This window comes from Grampus griseus (genome assembly GCF_964374135.1).
Source record: "Grampus griseus genome assembly, chromosome: 19".
Taxonomy (NCBI): domain Eukaryota; kingdom Metazoa; phylum Chordata; class Mammalia; order Artiodactyla; family Delphinidae; genus Grampus; species Grampus griseus.
The window spans coordinates 54,164,632-54,192,400 of record NC_139013.1 but is presented as its reverse complement, the minus strand read 5'-3'; the positions used below and the strand labels follow the sequence as shown (position 1 = coordinate 54,192,400).

General features: G+C 51.7%; 1 protein-coding gene across 1 annotated transcript; it reads right to left on the bottom strand.

Moving 5' to 3' along the window:
• Positions 1–286: 286 nt before the first annotated feature.
• On the bottom strand, positions 287–27,769 carry WFDC1 (WAP four-disulfide core domain 1; the record flags this gene model as incomplete). The annotated part of the gene is made up of 7 exons (XM_082677783.1): positions 287–674; positions 2,364–2,436; positions 3,601–3,642; positions 7,973–8,113; positions 9,213–9,296; positions 13,266–13,449; positions 27,626–27,769. 6 exons carry the CDS (start codon positions 27,767–27,769, stop codon positions 2,378–2,380), a joined length of 654 nt encoding a protein of 217 aa, XP_082533909.1. The 3' UTR covers positions 287–674; positions 2,364–2,377.

The following is a 27,769-nucleotide window of genomic DNA, read 5'->3' as shown; positions in this document are numbered from 1 at the left end:
CTCTGCTAGTTCTTCCCAGGAACCTTCCTAATGAACCCAATCCTCCTCCCTCTGCTTCAGAGGGACCCACACTGACACGGTACACGTGTGGCCCAGACAGTGTGGGGGTCCAGAAGCAGAGCTGAGCTGAAACCTCATCCCAGTCACACCCGCCCACCTCCCACTCCCAGGACCCTACGGCGTCAGCACCTCCGATTTAAGATCATCAGGTGGTGAACTCTATGAATCACGCGTAAGTAGGTAAGTTCATTTCCATTTTATGATGAGCAAACGTATCTTGAGGACATTTGGGATGGGGACATGCCTCCAAGAGCCAAACCTGGAAGAAATCTGTACCAGCCAAGACACTGACATCTGTCTTAGAAAGGGGCTTCACACAGCTCAAGAGGCAGTGACTTCCCACGGTAGATCTGGGGAGCTGCAAGGTCAAGGGGACTGCTAGGTAGGCCTCGTTTCCAGGACAATAAAACAGGGACCCGGAACAGGCGAGTGGCTCCCACGAAGTCACCCTGCCAGGTGGGGCCACCCAGGGGTTGAGAGCCAGGGGTCCTGTCTCCAAGCATCTCTGGGGTCATGCTCTGTTGAGCTGGGCATGACCTCTGGGGGTCAAATCATTGTTTACCCAACGGTTTCTGAGGCTTAGCAGAAAGTGGAGGAATGTTCTTCCAGGTTGGCTGCAAGGGAAGCAAAGAGGGAATGAATATGAACCACTGCTTGGGTTCATATGAACCCAAGAACGTGGGGTCAAAAGTGTGTCATCTACTTCCTCCACACCCACGAGAAACACCAGAAAGATGCCAGTTTCCAATAAGACGAAATTCTTAACTCACTGCTAAGTCTCTCTAGGCTCCATCTTCCTCTTCCCTTCCTACCTGATTCTGTGGGGATCTTTCTTACAACCTTGGTTGCACGAGAATCTTTTTGCCAGTTTCCAGTTTGTTTTCAGTGAGCGGTGCTCCACGTGGAGATGTAGTTTTGATGCATTCATTGCGGGGGATGGGCCTGTGTCCTCCGCCGCCGCCATCTTGTCTCCCCTCCTATCTTACTTAGTTCCTAACGCATCCCTCCCTGTCACTCCCATTTTACAGATGAGGAGACTGAGGCTTGGAGAGTGGAAGTCATTTGCCTAAGGTCACCTTGTGGTGGAGCCGGCTGGTTCTTAAGAGCCATCCCAAATCATCTCTCACTGTCCCTTTCTTTCCCACTGGCCCCAGCACGTCCCTGTGTAAGGTTCACAGACTCAGGTGGGTCAGACCCACTCCGAGAACTGTTCCTGTCATCATTAGGTAATAGATGTGTTGGCGTCAATCCCCGTGGACTCTAGACTTTCCTGCAGGACTCACACCTGAGTATTCTGAATCTCAAACCTGATGTTTGCCTTTCAAGGGCACTGCGGTGGGTGGGGGAATCATCCCCTTTCAAGGGCTTTTGTTTACCATGCACAGACTTGAGCTATCACAGCGCTGGGTGGGTGTTCAGGTTTTCCTGGCCAAGACCCCTGGACCTTTGCGTCCACCTGCATCTCACCTTGAAGAGCATCTGAGAGCAGAGCCTGTGCCTTCCTTACCTGGTCGCCTCTGATGCCAGCCTTCCCCACCATCATTCTGTTCCCACCCCAGTGGCCTCCCTGGGGTTCCTCAAACCAAGATCTTTCCTGCCTCGGGACCTCTGCCCTTCCCGCTCCGCCTGCCTGGGAGCCCATGTCAGATCTTGGCTCAGATATCGTGGCTCTGCTCACAGCGGCCTTCCTTCCCCGCCCGGATCTGAAGCAGCTCCCTCCTCGCCTGGCTACCCCGCATCACATCACCTGTCTGTCCAGCTTCCTTCACGACACTATTGCAGTCTGGGCCTTTCTTGCTGGTTTACTGGTTGCCCAGTTTAGTCTCCTACTAGGATGTAAGCCCCCGAGAGCAGGAGCCCTGATTCATCCGCGGCGTCCCCCCAGCACCACGCCTGCATGCTGGAGGTTTCCACGAATGACTGCTGAACCTCTGGGCACCCGGCTCGTGCCTGAGAGTTGGCTCTGGATAGCACCGCGTGGCAGAGGGAGGGAGACAGAGGGACCAACTTCATGGGACACAGGAGGGCTCGTCTGTCTGTTCACAGAGGCATGACGGCAAAGGAACGTGTAAGTTACAATCTAGTCTGGTCCTTGGATGTAGGGCTATAGAAACTTCCATTTCTGAGCAGGCCCAGAGCTCTCATATGTTCACTTTGAAATTAGAAGGGAATTTTCAAATTCTCCCCGTAGGTAAAGCCCTACTCTCGCCCTCCCACTGTTCAACTTCGTGATGAAAGCTACCTCGGACACCTGGCTGCCCAAAGCCACCCGCTGTCGCTGACCCATCCCGCCTCCCACTTACCCACTGCCGTCGCTTTACTGAAAGTGCTTCTGCCGTCCTTTCCCGTGCTCTGCCACATTTTTGAAGCCACCCTCTGCGAAAGGAAGTGGGCTCTGTCAGGGAAGGTGTGTTTATTCCTGCTCAGATGCTCACGGCTCACCGGCCAAACCAAGTCCAAACACCTCAGCCTGGCCCGGCGCCCTGGCCCTGCCCCTCTCCTCCCCCAAAGAGGTCCCCCAGTCCCCACCTGCAGCTGCTCCCCCAGCCCGTATGGTCTGCCCTCAACTCCTGCCATTTCCCACCCCAGCCCCATGCTCACGACGCACTCCGGCTGCTGTGATGGCCAAGTTCATCCTACCTCAGGATTTCCACATCTGCTGTCCCTCTGCCCGCTATTTCTTATTCTCGATACTGGGCTTCAATATCCCCTCCTCAGGAAGCCTTCCTTGACATCCTAGTCTAAGGTGTTCTTTTTTTTCTTTTTTCTTTTTTTTGCGGTACGCAGGCCTCTCACTGTTGTGGCCTCTCCCGCTGCGGAGCACAGGCTCCGGACGTGCAGGCTCAGCGGCCATGGCTCACGGGCCCAGCCGCTCCGCGGCATGTGGGATCCTCCTGGACCGGGGCACGAACCCGTGTCCCCTGCATCGGCAGGCGGACTCTCACCCACTGCGCCACCAGGGAAGCCCTGTGTACTGTCAATTCTTTAAAAAGATATGGTGGATGAATGGAAGAATGGATGGATCGATGGACAGCTGGATGGATGACTGGCTGGAGGGATGGTGTCAACCATATTTTCTAATTCCCTCAATGAAAGTAGGAGGAACTTTTGCACGTCTAGTCCCAGGTTCTGATGTTTAGCGTGAAGCTGTGTTTGCTGTAAGCCCCTCTTGCCCACCATCAGACAACAGGGCTTCTACCTTATTTCCCAATCTAATTCCCATTTTGTCTGCTATGAGCCATCCCTGAGCTGCTGCCTCAGTCCCAGCCTGCAGCCTGGAATGGCTCCTGCCCACGTGGAGGACCACACAGGTTAGAGGAGAGATTTTTCACAACAGAAGCATCTTGGCATCCTAGCACCTTACCCCCAACATGCCATCTGACAGCATAAAATCAACCACGGAGAATACAGTCATTTTCCTTCATAGCAGCGTCAAACCGTAGTTCTCAGAACAGTCCGTTGGGTTTCTTTTCTTCACCCCAGAAATGCCCACTGCCCTTTTTAGTACCCTCCGCAAAGTACGAACGGTTCTTCTCTTACCTGGATATTCTTTGTAAAATTTGTGTCGTAAGAATCGCCCATCTGGAAAAGAAGTGAGAGGATTAAACTCCTTTCGGGGAGTTTATAAGGCCAAAACTTAGAAATTATTTGTGTTTTCCACTCTCATTCTCTCACAGGTGTCCGGTGGAATTTTCCAGAAGCTACAGTGGTGTGTGACACTGCGGCTGATTAAATGCAGAAGCAGAACGACCCAATCCCCACTGTTGGTTGTCATCAACTACCTCCTTCCTCAGGCCCAGCCCTGTCGCATCAGTAAAACATCTTCTGGTGGGAGTTGGGGAAACTTCACGTGGGAGAGCGGAGAAGTCTGGCCAGATCACGCAGACGTTGCACGTGGCAACGCGTCTATCGGTAAACGCCCCCCTCCCCCCTGTGCATCGTCTCCTCTGACCGCTGTAAGGTTAATAAATCACATTCGTGCCCTTGAAACTAATATTCTACGCCAGTCATAGCTCCATCAAAATCATGTTTATGTACGCAGGGGCATTTTGTTTCCTTCTCTTCTGTGGCTATCCTAACAGTCATCAGGGTGTCCAGGACCAGCAGTGACGTTTACTGTACAAGGCGACAGAACCAACGGCTGACCCGCACCCGCGGGCAGAGAGCTTATCAGCAAGCGCAACGACTACCATTTACCACAATTTTTCCATTTACGGCTATTTCCTGAAGCAAACGGCAAAATTCTTCCAGGCCGGAGGCTCTCGGAAACATTCCTGCTCCTCCCTTCTCCCTGGGGGTGAATTATGGCCCCTGATGCCATGGGCAGGAGACGGTGGTCTGTGCGGAGCCGGACCCCTTCCTCACACCAGATGTGTTTACCAGAGGTGTCACTTTTACAAAATAAACCTATGGATTTGAGCCCCTGCTCTGGGCTGTGCCACCCTGTTGTCCTTCCCAGGCAGCATCCAGTGAAGTCACTTTGTCAGAGGGAAGAGTCGGGGGGGGGGGCTCATCTCCCACATCTCAGTCTTGGATGGTCAGTATCGGAGCAGCATGGAACCCACTCAGAAGATGCACGAGGTGGGGATAAATTAGGAGGTTGGGACTGACATGTACACACGACTATGTCTAAAACAGATAACCAACCAGGACCTACTGTGTAGCACAGGGAACTCTACTCAATATCTTATAATAACCTCTACGGGAAAACAACCTGAAAAGGAACAGATATATATATGTGTGTGCGTATATCTGAATCACTGTGTTGTACACCTGAAACTAACGTGACGTTGGAAATCAATTCTACTTCAATAAAGTAAAATAAAATAAAATAAAAAGATGCACTGAGGACCCCGACCCTGCTCTCTGAGAAATCAGATTACTGCCTGTGTTGATGTTCATTTTCTTCTCAAGAAAGACATGAACTCCTCAGACGTCAGGGTCCAGGCTGAACTCACAGCGGTCCTTGGCCCCCTGTAGCAGCCAGCTCTCAGCAGAGACCTGCATCTTAGGCGTGGGCAGGAGATCTGTAACTTATTCTCAGATAGTCCCCAAAAGTAACTATGTGGATTTATATATAGAGAGAGTGCAGGGTTGGGGGAGAGGCAGAGAGAGCACAATAAAGGAAAGAGTATTTAACAATTGATGAATTAGGGTGGAGGCTCCAAGGTACTCTCCTTGCCGCTTTTCTGTAAGTCAGAAATTACTTCAGTTCTTCCCTGGTGGCGCAGTGCTTAAGAACCTGCCTGCCAATGCAGGGAACACGGGTTCGAGCTCTGATCTGGGAAGATCCCACATGCCGTGGAGCACCTAAGCCCGTGCGCCACAACTACTGAGCCCGTGCTCTAGAGCCCGCGAGCCACAACGACTGAGCCCACGTGCCACAACTACTGAAGCCCACACGCCTAGAGCCCGTGCTCCACAACAAGAGAAGCCACTGCAATGAGAAGCCCGTGCACCACTACGAAGACCCAACGCAACCAAAAAATTTTAAAAAATTAAAAAAAGAAATGACCTCAAATATGCAGTTTTTTAAACACTTAAAATCCGAGGCTTCTTGTTTGGTTACCCTGGGACAAGAGTGCTCCTCTATTCCCAGAGACCATTGCTCCAAGGGAAGTTGTTGGAATTTAAGATGTTTCCAAACTCCTGTACAATTACCAATAATTACTGCTAAGTGACAGCCCTCTGGGGACAAGGCTAGGGGAAATTTCAATTACATTTCTATCTAGAAGGCTCCGATCATTCCTATGGGTGGGGGAGGACACACACCCATGGGCTTTGGAGCAGGTGGCCAGGCTTGGAATTCTCACTCTGCTCCCTGGTAGGTGTATGCATTGTCTGGGCACGTTTCTGATCTCCAGCCCTCCCTCTTCCGGAAGACAGGTGACGGCTGCGCACATTGGTTGGGGACCTACTATGCGTCAGGCGCTGCCCTAAGCACTTTATAAGTGTTCTCTCATTCAAGCTTCATCACTACCCCAAGAAGCAATTACTATCGTGACCCTCACTGCTCCATTTTACAGATGAAGAAACTGAGGCTAAGAAAGCTTAGGTTAGCTGCCCAAGGTCACCCAGGAAGAACGCCGCAGCATTTGAACCCATTTCAGTGGCCTGCAGTCTTAATCCCACTCGACACTGCTCCTGGTCATACTTCTGCCTTTGCAGGCTCGCACTGAAGCTTAGGGGAGCGCCCACAAGGGCCTCAGTCAACCCTGGGTGTCATCGGTACAGCCACCTGGCTGTCTCTTTGTTTATCTCCACCCTTGAAGTGGGTCCTTTTTGAACTGGTTTGGTCCCTCGAGAATGGGTTTGAACCTGTCTGGCTTACTCTGTTCTTGGAGGTCATATAACTGAATGAGTGAGATCAGGAGATGAGAAAGGCCACATAATTCCAGGCCTTTCCAGTTATAAAAATGACATTTCGGTTCAGAGGACTCCTGACTAACCCCCACCATCCCCAGCTCTTTTGGAAAAAGCTGCTCCTTCCAGCGGGTTCCTACAGGCTGGCCTGTTCTTGGGGTTGTACGTCCGAAGGACGGCGTATCCCGTCCACCTGCGTACTCCGTCCACTGTGGTGTCTACAGACAGCAGTGGTGCCAACAGAAGGGATTCGGTTCTGTGCTTGAGAAACTACAGACATGGTTTATTTACATGGATTAACTCACTGGCTCCTCAAAGAGTCCATGAAGTAGCTTAACTACTATTAGCCCTGTTTACAGATAAGGAAAGCGAGGCCTGAAAAGGTTGGGCGATTTGCCACACACAGCAGTAAGGGGCCAAGTGGCCACTGGAACCCTGGCTGTCTGGCTGGAGAACCTACTCATAACCCTAAATAGCAAGTGGAATGTAGGAGAAATCTCAGATTCCTGGTTGGTTCCAATCCTTTTATAAGTAATTCTTTTCAAAGCTCAGAATTCCAGGAACCAGGATTCCTGAGACAGTTCCATGTCTCCTAATTTTATTACTTGCAATGACGCTGACGCTAAATGCATGACAGATTTAACATCTATGTCTTTCTTGAAACGCCTCAGAGAAATAAATTCTCAAATGAGGAAAAAGAAATGCTTTGCCAGATAGCGCATGTGATGGGTTCTCTGGGCCGGTAAGGTCGCTGTGATTATCCTCGATTTTGACCGAGGTGCTATCCTCAGCTATTAGGACTAAGAGATGCTAAAGTGGGGACGTGGGCCCTGGAGGGTATGGTCTCAAAGTTCCAATAAGCTCAACTTTGACATGGTTACCCTCCATCTCCCTGGAGTTCCCGATTCTTCGTTTGCCACACATTTCTGGCAAATTCCATGCCTAGCCTCTCCACCTTACACCTTGCATGAGGCAGGAGTGGCTTTTAGGTACCCTCAGCAGTCCCTCCTCTGCCGTCCTTGCCCCCCTGGGGAAAAGTTTGCAAACTAAAGCCCCACTATTCAGGCCCTTCACTGAACTATTTATTGCCTTGTCTCCAAAGACAAATACTAATTAAGTCACACTGAACAGTCCTAGCAGAGAGAAGTTACGGGTTCTCAGACAATTCAAATTCTGTGCAGTTTAAAAGGGACAGATAGATACAAATTATCCACCTTTTACTGAGCACCTTTAGTCTCTGCTCTGGCATCACACGTATGATTTCAATTAATCCCCATAACCCAGCATGAAGTGGCCCCATTTTACAGATAAGAAAACCGAGGCTCAGAGATTTGAAACAACTGACCCCAAGGTCAGCCAGGCAGGAGGTGGCCGAGCTGGGGTTTGCCCGCATCCTGCTCACATGAGGAGGGAGAAGGTGCAGAGGAGCAGGGCAGAGAGGGGACAGGAGGAGGGCGTGGCCAGGCTCAGGGGCGGGGGCTTCCTTTGGGACGGGTCTCCCGTGGGGGGTTCCGGGGAGAGTGGGGTGGGGCTCGGTGTCCACACTCACCTGCCGGCCGGCGCTGCTTGACACACTGCCCGCTGTTGGGGATGCCCTCAGCCAGGTCACCCGGGCTCAGGATGTGGCACTCATAGCCTGAGGGGCAGAGGAGTGGCTCGGCCCCGTCCTCTGTGGTGCTGCAGGCCTCTGCTGCGGGGGACACACACGCGGGGGGCTCAGGGGTGGCCCCCATGGGGGCAGGGGGGCCGCCTCTCATCGGCACCCCAGATTGCACGCTGTGCCTGGGGTCTCTGCACACACACATGCACACGGGGGCAGCCCAGAGTCACATGATCCCAAACACGCCCTCGCATGCATGCATCGTGACATGCATACTGGGTTGGCCAAAAAGTTCGTTCGGTTAGCAAATGCGTTGTTCCAGAAAAGTTCTTTGTGAAAATGAAAAACGTCAATTTTTACTTAGAACCGAGCGAACTTTTTGGCCAACCCACTACATGTATGTTCATCCCCACACAGTGAAACACACGTGCTCGTGCTTATAATCACATGTACATACATGTTTACCCACCAAGATCCTATACACACACATATCACATACACACATTTTCGCCGTCCCACAAGTCCTAACACACGTATACACACACACACACAGCCATATCCACACCCACGTTCACACGCACACAAATCCTGCACACACACACACACCCCTACAGTCGCACACATCTGCACGAACACGGATGCACAAGTTCTCAGACACACGGCCACAAGCACAGCCAGCTGGCTTCGCGCACAGCCGCACACCCTGACAGCCACGGTCACGCACTCGGATGTACGTAGGGTCACAAGCACAGCTGCACAAACGCAAAGGTGCTCCCGCACAGCCGCACCCCCACAGTGGTCCAGGCCCCTGGGCCTCCTGCCATTCCTTTCAGAAACTGTTCTCCACCCACCCCGGAAGGAGGCCTCGTCAGCAGGGAACAGTGAACCCCTTATGGTGACTTGAGGGATCTGAAAACCCCAAGCCCCCTCCCTCTGAATTCTCCACCCAGGGAGGAGGCCCCGTTGCCAGGGACAGTCAAACCCCACACTGTTCTGCGGATTCTGAGAGCCTGGCCAAGCCCCAGCCACCCCCTTCCGTGTCGGGGTGGGGAGGGTCCAAGTGGGCCAGGTATTAGACGACAGGCAGCCTGCCGGAGCAGAGGCTGACCCTGGTTCTCAGTTTTCTGGGGGCACCTGAGAAGGGGGGACCCTGGCTCTGCTGTCAGGTTGGGCATCACCCTGCAGGTACCTTGCAATGCCTCCTCAGGGCCGTCCAGGAGCCAGCCGTTGCCCCCAAGCCATCGAGGTTTCGGCTGCACTAGCCAGTCTAAAACTGACAAGATAATAGATGGTTAAATCGAGGCCCTCCTCAGGCAGCTGAGAAATGCCCCAGCCTCTGGGGATGGGGAGCCTACATCTCATGATGAAACACAGAGCCTCCCCGCAGGAGAAACAACTCAGTTCCCCAGCAAAAGTTCATCCCTTCCTTTTAGTAACAGAACTCCTGAGTTTCAGCTAGGCACTGGCTGGCCAAGCTGGAGACTACATTTCCCAGCCTCCCATGCAGCAAGGTGTGCCATGTGACTGAGTTCTGGCCAATTGGATATGAGCAGAAGTAACCACGCCACATCCCAGCTTTCACTGGTATGGTTACCTGTCGGCTCCCCTCCCTCTCTCTTTCCAGCTTCCTGCAGACTGGGAGCCACCACGTGGAGCAACGAGACAGAGGGAACCTGGGTCCCTGGGTGACTGGAGCGGAGCCACCTGCCTGTCATGGACCACCTGTCGACTCCGGCCTTTTAACCGAGGGAGAAGTAAATGTCTAATAGGTTGGGCCCCTGAGTTTGTGGGTCTTTTTGTTACAGCATCATGGCCTGTTCTCTAACCAACACATTTTTAACAGGAAGAGTGACCATGTAGTAGACTGGACGGTCTTCAAAACCCCAAACAGGGATTGAAAACCCAAATGCCTCTGGAGACAGATAGGTAACATAAAGGAGGACGGTAGGCTGGGTAGGATCACGGCCAACAGGAGAGTGTTCCTGCCTCAGTGGGTCAGCGGCTGGTCAGCTCTGGCCAGCTGTTCCCAGAACTTCTGGGTGGTTTTTGTGTGTGTGTTTTTTTAAACTTTAGGTCTATATTTTAAAAAATATAAACTCTTGGTTTTAAATGTTGGCAAATAATTTTTTTTAATTTTAAGTACTTTGGAGATTAAATAAAACTGGTCTGGGATCACAATCGTTTATGACCTCTGCTTTAGTCTGACTCCAAAATAAAGAGATTGATGTGCTGTCCAGTGCCTTTGAAAGTACCTAGATAGGGATTGGTAAAAATACCAGTTAGCTCTTTCTTTAAAAGAGCACAATATGGTTATAAGAAGGTTGCTCTCAGTGTGGAAAGGGAAACAGCAGAACCAGCAGTTTACAACTTCCACACGAGAGGGGTGAGATGTGGTTCCAGAGCCTCTATTTCCAATCTCCTGGTTCTTCCCTCCTTTTCCCCACTGCCTCGGACTTAATGTCAGAAAATGTATTTTCAATGTTATTTTTTACTAAACAGGAAATGTATTAATTTTTCCTGTACAGGGAAACGTACACATTTTGCTATACTTTTTGGAATACTGAAATTTGGTCCAGGTCTCCCATCAATATGCAGGCCCTAAAGGCCTGGAGGCCCAGGGTCTCGCCTCTCTGCTCCCCAACTAGAACTTCCTGGGGTCACCTGCTAAATAAACTCCCCTCACTCAAGACCTTATCTCGGGGTCTGCTTTGGAGGAGACCCACAGGCTGCCTGCAAGGAAGTGTGTAAGCTGCTTAGAACAGGGCCCGGTGCATTTCAAGTCATGTTAGATGTGCGGTTCTCAATCTGGAGCGATTGTGCCCCCGCCCCGAGGAAACATCTAGTGAAGTCTAGAGATATTTTTGGTTGTCCCAGTGTGGGGTGGGGCCACCACTGCCACCTAGTGGGTGGAGGCCAGGGATGCTGCTCAAAATCTACACTGCCCAGGTCAGCGCCCCACCGCCCACCCCAACTAGAATTACCCAAGCCCAAACGTCAAGAGTGCCGAGGGCGAGGAACCTTGTTCTAGATATTATTATCGTAATTCTTATTAGGACTAATATTTTGTCGGCTCTTCCCGTTGGCCAGTGAAAGCTAGGCCTTCATTGCTTCATCTGTTCTTCATCGAGTACCTTTTATGAGTCCAGAGACAATTTCAGGTAGTGGGGATACAGCAGTGAATGAAACAAACCAAACCTCCTGCCTCATGGGGCTGACCTTCAAGTCAGGGGAATGGTCAGGAAACAAATGAAACACAATATTCTAGACTGGGCTATAAAGAAAGCTTAAGCCAGAAGGCAGTTAGCAATGGCCAGAGGAAAGATTACCATTTAGAGAGGGAAATTTCCCTGAGAAAGTAACCACCTCTGCCTGAGATCTGAAGGAGGTGAGGAAGTGAGCTGTGTGGCTGTCTGGGGGAAGGATGTTCTGGGCTGTGAGGGATCCCACAAATGAGCCTGGGGCCCCGTAACCCTACACTCAGAGCCTAAGGCAGTGGACACTTCTCCACAGTCAGAAGACTAAATGGAAATGCCAGCTCTGCCTGCTGTGTGACTTTGGGCAACGTACTCCGCTTCTCTGAGCTCCCGTGTCTTCAGCTGTAAAACAGGGCTGATAGTGGTCTCTCCACCCCGTGGGACTGTGTGAGCATTAAATGAGATGGTGTAAGGAAAGGCTATTTGGAATGTCATGGACAGTTGTACAGTTTGTGCACTGCTCAGAAGCACCTGTTCTAGGCAGCAAGTAAGGCTGGAGTTCCTATGCCCTGTCTCAGTCCAAAGGAAGGGGCACCTTTTTGACTTGTCCAACCAGATGGGCATACTTTTACGTGCTTCCTCCAAGAGGAAGGGGTGCTATTTTGTCTTTCTCATAAAAGGCCCTGTAGGAGCCAGCGTGGCCATGAGGCAGTGCTCAAAGGCAGCACAGACTGTAATTATGAGCATTATTAAGGGTGCCGAGTCCCTTGTCGTCGCTGTGACCTCACCCCAAAGAGAACTGAGTGTGTTCGTTCTTACCTTGGCCTTGAGGAGGGGGTAGTAATGAAGGCCCAGGGGACCACAGCCTCTGGCCGAAAGTGCAGTCCTAACAGGCTGCAGTCCTCCAAAGGCTCAGCCCCTGGAGGCTGGGAGTGGAGGAAACTTCTAGGGCACCTTTTCTCCACTCAGCTGCCCATAATCAGCCCCACCCTGTATTCCCCCCAGGCTCCCTTCCCTCCCCTCCCAAACCTCTCCAGAAGGGATCTGAAACTCCTTCGCTCCACAGATGAACCCCTGAGGCCTGTGTCTCCCACAGAGATTCCCGGTTCAGATGCAACAAACATCCTACTGATTCTCTGCTCCTAGCCGGAGGCGGGGCTGAGCACTTCCGGATGCGGCACTCTGCGTGACCTGCACATTCTCCTTTCAGCTCTGCTTTACAAGTGGGGGTTTAAGTTGGTGACCAGCTAGCCAGTGGATTTGATTGAACCCAGGAGTCTGCATGCCCACCTGGATCACTAAGGTGTCAGGTCTCCATCTCAAATACCCCCAGGGCCAGGCGTCATGAGTGAAGTGGGCCTTGTGGGGTCCCTGGAAACCTGGAGGCCGCCCCCGTTGCCCTCTAGGGGCACCTGAGGCTCCAGCAGATGGTGGCCTAGGGAATGCGGTCCAGTATTTTTAAGAAAAGCTGGAGGACTTCTGTGGTGGCGCAGTGCTTAAGAATCCGCCTGCCAATGCAGGGCACAGGGGTTCGACCCCTGGTCCGGGAAGATCGCACAGGAGGCGGAGCAACCAAGCCCACGCCCTAGAGACCCTGTTCCACAACAAGAGAAGGCACCGCAGTGAGAAGCCGGCGCACAGCAAGAAGAGTAGCCCCCCGCTCGCCGCAACTAGAGAAAGCCCGCGCGCAGCAAGGAAGACCCAACGCAGCCAAAAATAAATAAAATTAAAAAAAAAATTTTTAAAGAAAAGCTGGAAATCTGGATTTTTTATGAGAAATCTCCCCCATCTTCATAAGAGGGGTATTTTCCTTTTAACGGGCGGCCCCTGGACTGCAGTTCTCTGCCCGCAGTGGCGAGCCCCGCATACAGCAGGCGCTCAGTGCATGCAGCTGGACGCTTGCTCCAGGAGCGCTATGCTCCCATCTCACAGGGCGGCCCGCCCAGGTGGTCCAGGTTTAAGCCCAGCTGTTCCTCCAGTCGGGCAGCGCTGGGTAGGACAGTTCCCCGCGCCCCCCCACCCCGTCTCCCCCGGCCTGGAGCACCTACCTGGCGGGGGCGGCACGGCCTCCAGGCAGGCGTAGGCGCAGCCGTTGTAGCAGCAGCGCCGGTGCCGCGGGCACTCAGAGTCAGCCTGGCAGCGCGCCGCCTGGCAGGCGCCGGGGGGCAGCGAGCGCGGGGGCGGCGGGCAGCGGTCGGCTCGCGCCTGTCGGGGACCGCCAGCCTCCTCGGCCTGCGGGAAGAGGGGGCGTTAGCAGGACGGGGCGGGTGCTGTGCGCCGCGGGCGAGTCGCTGGGCCTCTCTGAGCCGCCGCGTCCTCGCGTGATCACAGCAGAACCAGCCTCAGCGGGTTGCTCTGAGGATGAAAGGCTGCTGTTTCTCTTTGTAATAGCCCCAAACTGAAATGACTGTAAGCCCATCAGCAGCAAAAAGGAGAAATGAATCTGGATAAGAGCTGTATGTTAAGCGTCCATCCTGATGTTTATATGTATGTATGTACATATATGTATGTATTTACATATAAAATACGGTATATATATTTATACAAACACAATAGATACACACACATTTATATACTTCTTATAATTCATCTGTTTACATAGAGCTTTGAGAATTTACAGATCACACACAAAATGAATAAATTCACCTAGCAAACGGCTTGGATAAACGTCACAGGCATAACACCGAGAAAAAAAAAGAAGTCAGCTCACAAGAGAACATATAGTATGAATCCATCTACAGTTTTCGTTCAAAAACAGGCAAAGCTGATGTCTGGTGTGAGAACAGGAGCGTGGTCCCCTGGTGGGTGGTGACCTGAAGGGGGTCTGGGGTCCCTGGGGGCCGGCCCCGTTCTGCTTCCTGATCTGGGCGCTGGTTCCATGGTGTGTTCGTTTTGTGGGGATTCATGGAGCTGAACTCAGGATTTTCACACTTTCTGGTACTATGTTTCCAGAAAGAGTTAAAAATATGATACCCTGGGCTTCCCTGGTGGCGCAGTGGTTGAGTCCGCCTGCCGATGCAGGGGACACGGGTTCGTGCCCCGGTCTGGGAGGATCCCGCGTGCTGCGGAGCGGCTGGGCCCGTGAGCCATGGCCGCTGAGCCTGCGCGTCCGGAGCCTGTGCTCCGCAGCGGGAGAGGCCACAGCAGTGAGAGGCCCGCGTACCGCAAAATAAAAAAAAAAAAAAAGATATCCTATTTAACATATAGGAAGTGTGGACGCATTACCAATAAAATAAGCATTTTAGAGGCGGGGTTGGGAGAGTTCAAGTCACACCAGACCCCATCTATGCCGGGAACACTGTTCTGCTTCTGAATATGGAGGTGGGGTGTATGGAGGGCAGGTCTTACACATCCCGACACAGGTGTGCGCACACACACGTGCACACTCACGCACAGAGTTAGATACAGAGTAGGTTCTTTGGGGGAAAACCCACCCCGGCTTGCCCCGCCTCTGGCTTATGCCTGAACCGCTCCACCCATCTAAAATGCTTTACCCACTGATCCCCCGATCTCCCCCAACATATATGTATTGCAAAATCCTGCACCTTGTACTGTCCAAGTAAATAATGCAGACTGCAGACTGGAGTAGCACGCAGCCACTAAACCTGCTGATGAGAGATCCCCAAGAGATGGTGGTTCATGAAGAGAATTAAGATATAGAACAGTTTGTCTGCTCTTCACCTATGTTTTCAAATATTCATATGCACACACATGTAATATGCATATGTTTAACAGGCCTAGAACATCTTTGGAAGGATATACAAGAATACACAGCAGCCGTTGGTCAAAGATTGCCTCTGGAGAGAAGAATTAAGTTCTGAAGCCAAGGGAGAGTTCTCCTTATTGTACACTTTTTTTCCCTTATTGCATGCTCTTTTGCACAGGTTCCAATATATATATATTGCCATGAACACATTGAGTTTTTTTCAATTTAAAGAAGACAATTAAAAAACTTAAAAGGTAGAAGTACTTAAGAAGAATGATTAAGGACAGGAAAAACCTTATATGTTAGTAAATAAATAAATAAAAGGCAAGCTACACAATGCTATATGCCCTCAAAGGTCAAGGATGTATGAACGTCCTTCCGCCACAGCTATTGCGGTGGCTGCAAACTCCACGCGCTGCTCCCAGCGCCCAGTAGGGGGCGTCGGGTCACAGAGAACAGGTCCCGACCAGACGCATCTGCCGATGCGTGCAATCACAAGGACCAGTGGTTCTCAAACTACCTCCCAGGGACCCCTCCCCCCCACCAGGGGCTAAGACTGGGCGGGGTGGGGGGTGGGGAGGAAACCGTGACCAAGTGGAGCGCGGGAGGGGTGCAGTCTGGGGAGGGTGGGGCTCCTGGCCCTCCCTGCTTCAGCCAGCGAATTCCTTTTTTTTTTTTTAAATAGAAGCAGAGTTGATTTCCGATATTGTGTTAATTTCAGGTGTGCAGCAAAGTGATTCAGTTATACATATATATATTTTCAGATTATTTTCCATTATAGGTTATTCCAAGATATTGCATATAATTCCGTGCTTTACAGTAGACCCCTGTTGCTTATCTATTTTGTGTATAGTAGTTTGTACCCAGAGAGTTCATCTTTTCTCCCTTATATAAATCATTTAATTTGTGAAAAGCAAAAATGAATACAAAGCCAACATTTGGCGGAAACGAAGCCAAAATAAAGGGGCAATCTTGTAACTCCTGGATCTTCTAACTCCTGGTTCAGCCTTTTTGCCATCCTCTGCTCGGCTGGGTGCCCCAAATTCCTGTATCCTCAGGAATAATTTCCAAGATGCAGGCAGGGCACATAATCCCGCACCATTAACTCAGTTCATTTTCTTAAGAATTAGCAACATCAGACCCACGTTGGGGCCCCGCCATTTGAATCCTAATTGGAGGTGACAGCTGCCCTGGCCTCCTTCGGAGGGTGAGGGAGGATGCCTGTGCGTGGCTGGGAAGGGACGGCTGGTTTTTCCGCCCAGCCTGTTTTCACATCAAGCCTCATTTATAAAATTTAACAGAACCTGGAGATCAGACGGGAAACGCTTTCCACCCACCTCCAAGGCCTCCCAGGTGGGTGACTTCCTAAGGGCAGCCCCTAACAGGGGCGTTCTCCAGGGAAAATTCAAATGTCGGTTCTCAGAATTTGGAGAAAACAAAAGAGATAAGCGCCTTAGAAGTCAAATGCCCCAGTGATTTATGGTGCTGCCGGAACAACAGATGGTCCTGGGTGATAAAGAACCGATTTCACGGAGGGGCCCAGATTAAAGGATTAAATGTTTTGAAAAATATTTCATGTCATGCAAGGTGATGCTCACAGAGGGTCCTAAACAAAGGATGTTTCCTGGTGTTCTGAGAAAGAACGGACTTTTATAAACGAAATAAATAGATCACCTTCCCAGCCCACGGGGGTTAAAGGTTAAAGGCCAAAGTCCTTGGGCTAAAGGTCAGACCCCAGCTGGCCCCATGCCCCTGCCCCTCCACTTCTCTGGCCTCCCTCCTGTCGTCCCACCACTCTCCCCTCGCTCATTCCTGGCCAGCGCCCTGGCCTGTCTGAGGTCCCACCTCCGGGCCTTTACAGGCTGTGTCTCCCTCCTGAGAGGCCGGGCTGGTTCCAGCCCTCACTTGGTCCAGGTCTCTGCTCACATGCGCCCGTAGCTGATGCTCCCCGTTCCCCTCTGCCTGCCTTACATAGCTCCAAACCTCTGATCACCCTGGGAGGACAGTGTATTGATTCACTGCTCGGTTTACTGTTTTTCTCCCTGCTACAACGTGTCCTCCTAGGGACTCGGTCTTCTTCCCACCTGTGTCCCCAGCACCTACGACCGTGCCTGGTGTAGAGCCGGTGTTCAGTTCGTTTTTGTTGTGGTTGATTGAAAGCTGTGATGCTGAGAATGATGGAGGCGTGACAGTGACGGGCATCTCTTACTGGCGGTCCACCACGTGCCAGGCATCCTCATCCTTCTAGGCGTTTAACAACCTGCGCAATGTCCCTGTGAAGGTGGCTCCGCAGGCCAGGTGGCCTGCACGGATGTGGAGCTGTCCCTTCGTGTTTGTTTAATGCTGTGCCTTTCCCCCAGCATCTGTACACGCCTTTGGTCACGTGAGTCCAGGAGGGGCAGGTCCTATTTTATCCACACTCTGAAGACGAGGCCCCCCGAGGCTCAGAGAATTAAAGGTTTGCCCAAGGCCACCGGCGGAGAAGGGTCATATTACACTCCTCCCTCCGGAAGCCAAAATAATGCATCCAGAATATAAGTCTGGGGTCAGTGTTGGAAGGTTTGCTAGGACCCCAAACTCCTCCTCGCCTTGCAGCCTTCCGCACACTGTCCTTTGCACTCAGAACTCTTCCCTCTCCTTGCCCAGCTAATGCCTCCTCTTCCTTTGGGGCGAGAACTTAGGGGTTACATCCCACCTTCAAGTGTACCAAGATGGACGGCGCTGAGGCCGTGACTTCAACAGTCAGGGATTTGAGCTCAGGTGTGGGAATTTGATGAGCCTGGCTTGGACCCCTGGAGCTGTGTCATCATACAGGAAAATGACCTCTCTGAGCCTCCGTCTTCCTCACCTGCGAAATGGGCCCAGAAGTTAAGTGCCCGCTGCGGGGGTTTGCGGAGGCAGCAGATGAGACCACATCTGTGGGTGCTCTGCTCGGCGACGCTGATCGCTTGGTTTTATCATTACTTTTATTTTTGGTCTTTCCTGCTTCCTCCCTCCTTCCCACCCTCGATTCACTCACACACTGATGATGCTTTAGGTGTGATGCTGAGGCGGATGCAAAAGAAACCTACGAGCCGGTCCCTGCCCCCAAGGAGTTCAGGATCTAACTGGGGTCTAAAGGTCCGCAAGCAAGAAACCCTCCCGCAGCAGCGCCATCATTTCTAGGGAGGGGGGGGGCGGTGGGGGGAATGGGGGCAAACAACTGGCAGGTTCCTAAGAGGAAGCAGCCGCCCCAGCACTGCTCCCTGAGGGTCCCCTGAGGTAGCATCCATCGCTCCCCTGTAGTTACACCTGCTGATCCCATTGTACAGGTGAGGAAACTGAGGCGCATACTCAGCATATGGGGAAGCATCAGGGTCGGAACTCGGGCAGGTTGATTCATAATCACTGCAGGGCAGGCAGCATTTATTAAGCTCCCACTGCGTGCCAACGCCATGCTAGGTCCTCACATACTGAGTTTCACGGAATTCTCAGCATAACCCTCACTGCTATTATTTACCCACTTTACGGATGAGGAAACAGACACAGAAATATTAAAGGCACTTGCCCCAGGTCACACAGCTGGCCAGCAGCAGAGGCAGGATTCAAACCTGGGTCTGTCCGACTCTGGCAACTTCCTGTCCCAGGAGCCTGGATCTGGGGAGCTGCTTCTCAGTCTCGCCTGTGAGATTCTTCCCGTTTTGTCGGCTCGGGGTCCCCCTCTCTCACACGCCCCTGCCTCCTGCCCACCTCTGGACCAGCCCCAGCTCTGGATGTAGTCATGTAACTGCCTCCCCAAGGGATACATTCTGGAAAGAACTCGTCCTGGCCCCCGCTCTCTGCAGCCCCAGCCAGCCCCAGCCCTCCGTTGCCACTCAGCTGAAAACAACACAACAGCATGTTAAATCCCAGCTCACCCCTGACTGACAACGTCCTTCATGAACATCCCAGACAACCCATGATCTCCATCTTTCATTTTCATCCCTGCAAAAGGATGGTACAGCAAGGCTGCTTCAAAGTAGCTGTGAACATACATTTACGGTACAGCTCGGACAAGAATGTCCCAGCGCTCTTTGCCTTACTAGGATAAAGATGGTTCCCTTAAGGTTTTGACCTGGTGGCTATTTCCTTTTTCATACCCTGGGGGGAGTTTTTGGAGGCCTCTGTAGATTTGCAAAGCCATTCCTCTTCTGATATCTTCAGGAAGCAGGTAGGGAAATGCCAATTCTGGGCTGCTTCAGTGGGAAGCCCAATTCCACTAGTCCAAATGCAGGGTCCACTGAAGCAAGTGCCTGGCGGTCCAACCAAAGGAGGCTGGATAAACAAATAACTGCAGATCCACACCTTGGAACACCACAGCCGTCTTTGAAAAGAGGACACGGGGGCTTCCCTGGTGGCGCAGTGGTTGGGGGTCCGCCTGTCGATGCGGGGGACGTGGGTTCGTGCCCCGGTCCGGGAGGATCCCACACGCCGCGGAGCGGCTGCGCCCGTGAGCCATGGCCGCTGAGCCTGCGCATCTGGAGCCTGTTGCTCCGCGGCGGGAGGGGCCGCAGCAGTGGGAGGCCCGTGTACCAAAAAAAAAAAAAAAAAAAAAAAAGAGGACACGGATCTATCATATTAACATATTCACCATATATCGTTCAATGAAAAATGCACGGTACAAAACAATATGAATAATACGCCAGACACAAATTCCACGTAGTGTATGATCACGTTTATACGAAACGTCTAGAATAGGGAAATTTGGGCTTCCCTGGTGGCGCAGTGGTTGAGAGTCCGCCTGCCGGTGCAGGGGACACGAGTTCGAGCCCTGGTCCGGGAGGATCCCACATGCCGCGGAGCGACTGGGCCCGTGAGCCACAACGACTGAGCCTGCGCATCTGGAGCCTGTGCTCCGCAACAAGAGAGGCCGCGATAGTGAGAGGCCCACGCACCGCGATAAAGAGCGTCCCCCGCTCGCCGCAACTGGAGAAAGCCCTCGCACAGAAACGAAGACCCAACACAGCCAAAAATAAATAAATAAATAATAGAATAGGGAAATTTATGGAGACCGGAAGCAGGCTGGTGGTTGCCAGGGGGCGAGGATGGGAAGGGGGGTGGGGAGCAACTGTTTAATAGGTCTGGGTTTTCCTTTTGGGGTGATGGGAAGATTTTGGAACTAGAGAGAGGTGGTGGTTGCACAACACTGTCGATGCACTAAATCCCACTGAATTGTCCCCTGTAACGTGGTCAATTGTATAGTATGTGAATTTCATCTCAATAAACAAATTTTAAACAATATGAACAAAATACCATTAAGAAAACAACGTGTGCCGATCATAACTGCTTCACGAAAAAGTCTAGGCACTCACACATACCAAAATGCCAACAGAGCTCGTGTCTCGGAGAATTTAGAATATTTTTACTTATTTGTGACTTTCTGTATTGTCTGAATGTGGGCAGAGTAAACATCACTGTTTTCATAATCCGGAAAAAAATTGAAACCATTTCCATTTAAGGAGAAAGAATTCAGTCTCCAGAGCTGCCCCAGTTTACCGCATCCCTCCCTCAGCACTCCACCCCCTTCATTCCCCTGCAAGAGCTTTACCCTTCTTTGGAATGTTCCAGAGAGTTAACGGCCTGACCAGCAAATATGCACCCCAGGACCGGTTTGCTTGGTGCAGGAAGAAAGCCAATTTTCTTCTAAGCTTTACTTGCTCTTCCTCTGGAATTCGGATGTCAAAGATCTAAAAATATGTCTCTCCCTGGAACAGAGGGCTTAGCGTTTAGTGTGCATTGAATGCCATTTCCTGACGCCCTGAGACCTCCAGGACACGCTGGGCTCCGGGAGCAAAGTTCGGTGCATGGCTAATGGGACGTCCTCGGAGAGGTACTCAAAAACCCAGGATCTCACGCCAGGACAAGCCATCTCAGTGCATGTCGAGGGCAAGAGTGCACACTTGGCCAGCTCCTCCAGCTGGTGTCCACTGAGCCCTGCTGTGCACCTGGGAGTCTTCTGGAACTTTCCATCCCTGCTCTTCCGCTCTAGAGGGTTTTAATGTAATTTAGTCATTCATTTCACGGTAAATTCATAGTTCCCAGGCCTACCACGTGCCAGGCACTGGATGCATGTGAGGAGAGCTGACCTAAACCAGAAGACACTGGCCCTGCCTTCACGCGTGGCTCAGCTCCAGGACATGTGACAAACACCAACCCAACACCACACAGAAAGGAAACGAATTGCTTTCTTTCTGTTTATCTGTGAAGGTAGGTAATGAAAAATGAAACAAAGCCAGAGTAAAAAAAAAATTCATGCAGATCATAATAAGGGAGGTAAACGTTATGAAGAAGTCGAGAAGAGATCTAAATAGGGGATCAGGGAACGGGCCTCTGAGGAGGGGACCATGAAGCTGAGACAAGCCTGACCAGGAGCCCCTCACAGAATCCCTAAGATGTACCTTAGGTTCCCACTGCTTTTTAAAAAACTCACCGTGGTAATTAAAATACATTGGGTTGGCCAAAAAGTCTGTTTGGTTTTAAGCAAAAATAAAAGACACATTTTTCGTTTTCACCAAGAATTTTATTGAACAATATATTCACTAACCAAATGAACTTTTTGGCCAACTCAATATAACATAAAATTTGCCATTTTCACCATTTTTAAGTGTACAATTCTATGGCACTGATTAAATTCACAGTATTGTGCAACACCTGCCTCTTATCTGTTTCTAAAATATTTACATCACCCCAAACAAATTCTTTTTTCTTTCTAACTGAAGTATAGTTGATTTACAATGTTGTGTTCATTTCTGGAAAACTTCTATTCTCATTAAGCAGTCCCTCCTTCACCCTCACGCCCTCAGCCCCTGGCAACGTCTAATCTGCTTTCTGTCCCTATGAACGTGCCTTTTCTGGACATCTCGTACAGACAGCACAGGCTACGTGGCCTTCTCTGACTGGCATCTTTCACTGAGCATGATGTTCCCAGGGCTCATCCACGCTGCAGTGTGTCTCAGTGCTTCATGCCTTTTCATGGCTGAGTGATATTCCACTGTGTGGATGGACCCCGTGGTGTTGATCTATTCTGAGCTTATGGACATCTGGGCTGTGTCCACTTTGGTCACCGTGACTAGTGCCACCATGACAGGTAAGTTTCCCTCTGCTTTCCTGCCTCCTCGCACGCAGGGTCCCAGGTTATAACCACATGGTTCTTAGATACTTTTCCCCTTGCTCGTTTCCACCTGGAATCAATTTCAGGACTGAAACCTCAGGTACAGAAGCCAGATTCAGAGAGGAGGAAGTCACCCCCGAGGTCACACTGTTCATTTGTTTTTCCTCCCTTCCATCTATCCGCCCATCCATCCAGCTCCTCCCCCTAGTTCTTCAAATGTTTCTGAGAGTCTGTGACGCGTCAGGCACTGCGTTAGGGGCTCGGGGAGGGCCGAGCCTCCAGTGGGGCACTTCACCGCGGTATGTCACGTCCCCCCCTCTCCAGCCCCCAGGGGGGACTTGCGGGGTCTTGACCATGAACACTCCGGGACCCACTGAGCAGCCCCTCCCCTCCAGATGGAGGCGTCCTAGTGGTGCTGATGATGGGGTCCTGCAGGGGTGCAATCCATCTCACATCCTTCAAGGAGCAAGGAAAGCCTCTAGGACTCTGAGGGCACAGTGACAGCTTCACCAGTGCACAGCCAGAATGGTGCAGGGTGAGTCACTCTCTGCTCTGGCTGGAATTCCCTCGTCTGGGAAGCGTCTACCATTGGGGTTGCTGGTTGCAAGCAACAGAACTGACTATGCTGGTTCCCAGAGGCTGACCGTATGAGTGTGCTAGGGCTGCTGTAACAAACACCACAGACTGGGGGCCTTAAAACAATGGAGCTGTGTTCTCTCACGGCTCTGGAGGCCAGACGTTCAAAATCAAGGTGTCGGCAGGGTTGGTTCCTTCTGAGGCTGTGAGGGAGAATCTGTTCCATGTTTCTCTCCTGGCAATCCTTGGAGTTCCGCGACTTGAGATGCAACACTCTAATCTCTGTCTCTGTCTCCACACGGCCTTCTCCCTGTGTGTCTCTGTCTCTCTTGTCTTCTTCACCAGCCACATCGGATTAAGGGCCTACCTAATTTCAATATGTCCTCATCTTAATTAATTACACTACAATGACCCTATTTCCAAATAAAGTCACATTCACAGGCACCAGGGCTTAGGACTTGAACAGATCTTTTTGGGGGTAGGGGAGACAAAATTAAACCCTGAGACTAGGATTTTAGTGCAGGTGGTATATTTGCGAGAGGGTCCCAGGCAGCTCTAGCAGGGGAGGGGGCACGTGAGGCAGGGAAGGGGGGGCCATCTGGGGACTGTTAATGCCCAGGTGACTGCCCTGGGCACCTGGAGCTCAAACCCAAGGGCAACCTCTGAGAAACTGTCCAGATCACTCTTCAGAGGTGTCCCAGCCTGGGCTGAGGAAGCCAGGCCGTGGTCCTTCAGCTCCGTTTGCTCCCACGTTATGGACCCGAGCACCTTGGCCCGTCCTGTGTGCCGGCCGAGCGTGTTCCAAGGACAGAGTTTCCAGGCTGAAGGTGAGGATTCAGGACTCAGGGAATGATGAGAGCAGAGGGGAGGTACCCACAGCTCCAGGCCACCTGCCTCTCCCACTCTTGCTAACTTAGCAAAAAATAAAAGATGCACCAGAAAGCTCTCGAGCTCACAGAAGTAACAAGGGAAAGGAGGATCAGCCTGGGGAGACTGGGGAACACGCCTTGCACGGGGCCTCTGTGCTCGTCACCAGAAGATGCTGCTCTGGGCAGGCCAACTGCAAAGGGGTGCCCCGTCCGGCAGGATGCATTACATCCTCTCTCTGGGCTGCTGCAGCCCCACGCTGCCCCTCCACTGGGCAGGCACCTTTGGGCAGGGTGCAAACTGCCTAGCCATTTCCAGCTGCCCCGAATGGGAGCTTAGGGTACAAAACAGACACACAGCCACAGTGACACATGGGGATCACAGGGCTACCCAGTCCCCAAGGCGACATGGCGGCTCCAATAAGTCCCACCTGGTACGTTTGTTCAGAGGATCCTGAGACAGCCTGGCCTGACACACAGGAACGCTCAGCAAAGAACTGTCCTTACAACTTTCACCAAACGGCAGGAAAGCAAGTCCCAAAACACCAGCTCCACAGAACTGACCCTGAGCTCCCCAGAAAGCCTCTTGGGCTACTGACAAACATCCTCTTCCTAGCCTATTCCTTTCCGTCCTATCTAGCCTCGTAAACATCTTTGTTTTCCTTTTATCAGTACACAGAGAAAGGTGTTCCCTGGCCAGGCACCAGGCTGAAGGCTCTCGGGGTCTTTCCACTGGATCGCAAAGTAGCACTGCCGTCTCCCACGCTGCAGACGAGGAAACGGAGGCTCACGGCGGACAAGCCTTCTTCTCCCTACAAGCCTCCCTACAGGGCCTCCCGTGTCTTCCTCTCAGGCACTGTCTCTTGCGCAGGAAAATGCACACAGCATCCAGGAAGTGCCCCGGACCCCCTCAGGCCCCTCTGCCCACTCTGTCAAGGGGCGGGGCTTTGAGAAGGGGAGGAGCCAAGATGCAGGCAGCCACGTGCGGGTACGGGTTTAACACCCAGTTCTCCATGTGCGGCCTTTGCCAATTTCCATGGTGTAAATACTCTCACTGCGGCTGATTTCAAGCTACCAACGTGAGGCCACTGAATGAGGAGTTGGGAAGAGACGTGTAATAGCTCCTCGAGAGATGGTGTTTCTACCAGGCAGATGCCACAGACATGAATGACCTCGAGAGCAGGGAGAATGGAAATATAATTAGGAAGTGATATGTTTCTGATAAGGAGGATTTCCTTCCTTCCGTTTTCATGTAAATTATATAAGGTTACACGACTTCATTTTTAATAAGGGCTGTTGAACCCTCTGGAGTAGGTATGAGCTGGTTTCAGCACAATCCTGAACACCTGGCCTCTCCTCGCCCTGACCTGCCCCATGGGGTCCAGGGCCAAGGCTGAAGGGCCGACCCAGCTTGGGGTGGGCAATGGGGGCCACATAAGAAGTCCTGCCCCTGGATATGCGGAGCTGCTTCCTATTACTCCTAGATTCCCTGTTGGACATTTGCATGGATGTTAGAACTGAAAGGGCCCTGGAGGTCATCTGGTCCTTCGTCTTCATTTCCCAGGTAATGACCTGAGGCCCAGAGAGGGGCAGCAAGCAGCCTGAGGCTGCACAGCTCATGAGAGACGTCACTGAAAGATTCCTAGGCCTGGCGCCCTGCCCAACCTCCATATCCTCTGAGCCACCAGTCGACAGCCTGTCTTTCCCCAGGGGCTCTCTGTGAGGCACAATCTGGGCACAAACCTCTCCCATGTCTAGGCACCAGAGGGGGAAGCTGATATCTGTTGATAGCAGGGAAGAGTTCTAGTCTAGTGAGTACAAACTCAAAGTGCTTGCATTCTGACAAATGGTGGCTAGAAGTAATTTGGTTCCTGAAGCCCACCCAGGCCTGTGTTTTTAAAGAGACTCCCCCTGACACCCAGTGCATATCGTCCCCAACCTCCTAGCCTCCTCGTTCCTCCTAGTGAGATGTCACGGCATCAGCCCCTGTGACGCTCCAGGACAAGGTGGAGATAAGGCCAGATGATGTATTGGAAATCTCTCTGTGGTCCTAGAACCAAAGTGCTGGATGCTTTGAGGCCTAAATCGTCCTGTTGGAACAACGAAAAGCATGGGGGAGTCCAACCTGACAAGGGTCTCTCTTCTCCCTCCAAATACCTACCACCATTTCACTTGCTACTGTGCTTTTCTACACCCATGTGGCCTCCTGCTTGACCTATAGTGTGAGCCCTGGAGGCTGAGATTAGCCTCAATACAGTTTCATTTCACATGGTGCCTGGGGTCATTAAACATTCCCTTCTCCCTCTTCTCTGCCTGGAAAACTCCTATTCATCCTTCAAAGCCCTGGGTTGAATGTCCCCGATCCTGGAAAACCCTCCCTGACTCTCTTGGGGCAGAGCTGCACACACTCTTCTGTGCTTCCATTGCACTTGCCCATAATTTACCCACAAGAATGTGTGGGCGCCTACTTCATGGCAGGCACCAGGAACACTGCACTGACAGAGACAGAATCAGGCCCTACTGTGAGGAACCTACATTCCACCTGGGGAAGCAAACACCAACCAATTTTCTAATATTTGAGTAAAAGTCACCAAGACGCAAGGACCACTCGCTATGCGCTGTGTTTGACAGATACGGAGTCATTTACACGCTCACCCGTATGCTGAGAGTGCTGGTATTGTCTTCCCGAACCTTCTATGCCTCTGTGCTCCCTTTTGGGGTGGGGGATCTAAAGTGACACCCTTCCCACCTCCACTCTCCCTCCTAGTCCCCTTCCTGCTTTATTTCCCTTCTCAACACTTGTCACCAAATACACTACCAGCACGCCTTGGAGATACTGTGGTTTGGGTTCCAGACCACTGCAAGAAAGCGAGTCACAGAATATTTTGGTTTCCCAGTGCATCTAAAAGTTAGGTTCACATTACACCGTAGCATATTAAGTGTGCAATAGCCTTATGTCTAAAAAACTCAATGTACGCACCTTAATTAAAAAAGAGCCTGTTGCTGAGAAATGCTAACCATCCTCTGAGGCCTCCGGGAGTCGCGATCTTTTCGCAATAGTCACGTCAAAGATCACTGACCACAGATCAACGTAACAAATAGAGTAAAAATGAAAAAGTTGGAGGTAGTGGGAGATTTACCAAAATGTGACACGGAGACAAGAAATGAGCAAACACTGTTGGACAAAAGGCGCTGAGAGACTTGCTCAAGACCCGGTTGCCACAAACCTGCAATTTGTAAAAACGCAGTTTCTGCAAAGCACAATGAGATCAGGTGTGCTTGTATACATTTTCCTTTCACTTCTCATTCATTCTCTGCAAGCCCAGCCCTGTGGAGTAACACGAGTCTCCCAAGGCTTGGGGACATATAAGTCTGTATCCCCACAGCCTAGGGCAACAGTGACCTAGGTAAATAGTGGCGATCAGACATACATATTTGATGAAAGGAACTGAAAGGAACGCATCAATCTGTCTTTTTCAGATGAGATCACCGGCGCTCACAGACGTCCAACAACTTTCCTCAAGTCACACAGCCTGTGAGCAGCAGAGCTTGGATTCAGACTTAGGGCTGCAGGGCGCATGCTCCTCGCCTCCCACCACAGCGAGCCGACCCTTTGTATTGCTGTCACATGTCACCTGACTGCCTCCCCCACTCGACCACCCTGCAGGGTGGGAGCTGGTGTCTCCATGTTGTACCTACAGGAACGCACAGAGCGCCCAGCCTGGAGCAGTTTCCACTAAATGTTTACTGAATGAGTCAGGAATGGCACGGAAGCATAATTGCATCCTATCGACTATCGACATTTGGTTATTGACTGTTGAGACAAACACTCAGTTTTAAGTCCTCGGACTCTGAAATCAGGTGCTCTTTGTCAGGAGAAAGTAAACATGGGTAGGCAGAAGCACGTCACCGGCCCCCTGTGCATTTTTAGGGGCCCCTGGCTTCTTTACTCCCAGGCTCGGAATCTTTGGAGGGCTGTGAGTTCCCTCTGCTCCCCACCCGACTTTGGCACAACTCAGATAAAGAAAGAAGGACGCCTGCCCTGTGCTGTCCGCATCTGGGTACGCTTGTACACCGTACAGTGCAGGCATCACCCATCTCCTCCCAGCCCCCCCCAGCCCGGGCACTTACATGGGTCCTCTCCGCCAGCCTCGCGTGCAATGCCCGTTTCCAGATATTCCTGGCAGAACTGGCTTCAAGGAGCAGCAGCAGGCAGCACAGAGTCCAGCTGACCTTCCTCCAGCCGCTGCCCATCCTGCAGCTGGTCAAAGGCAT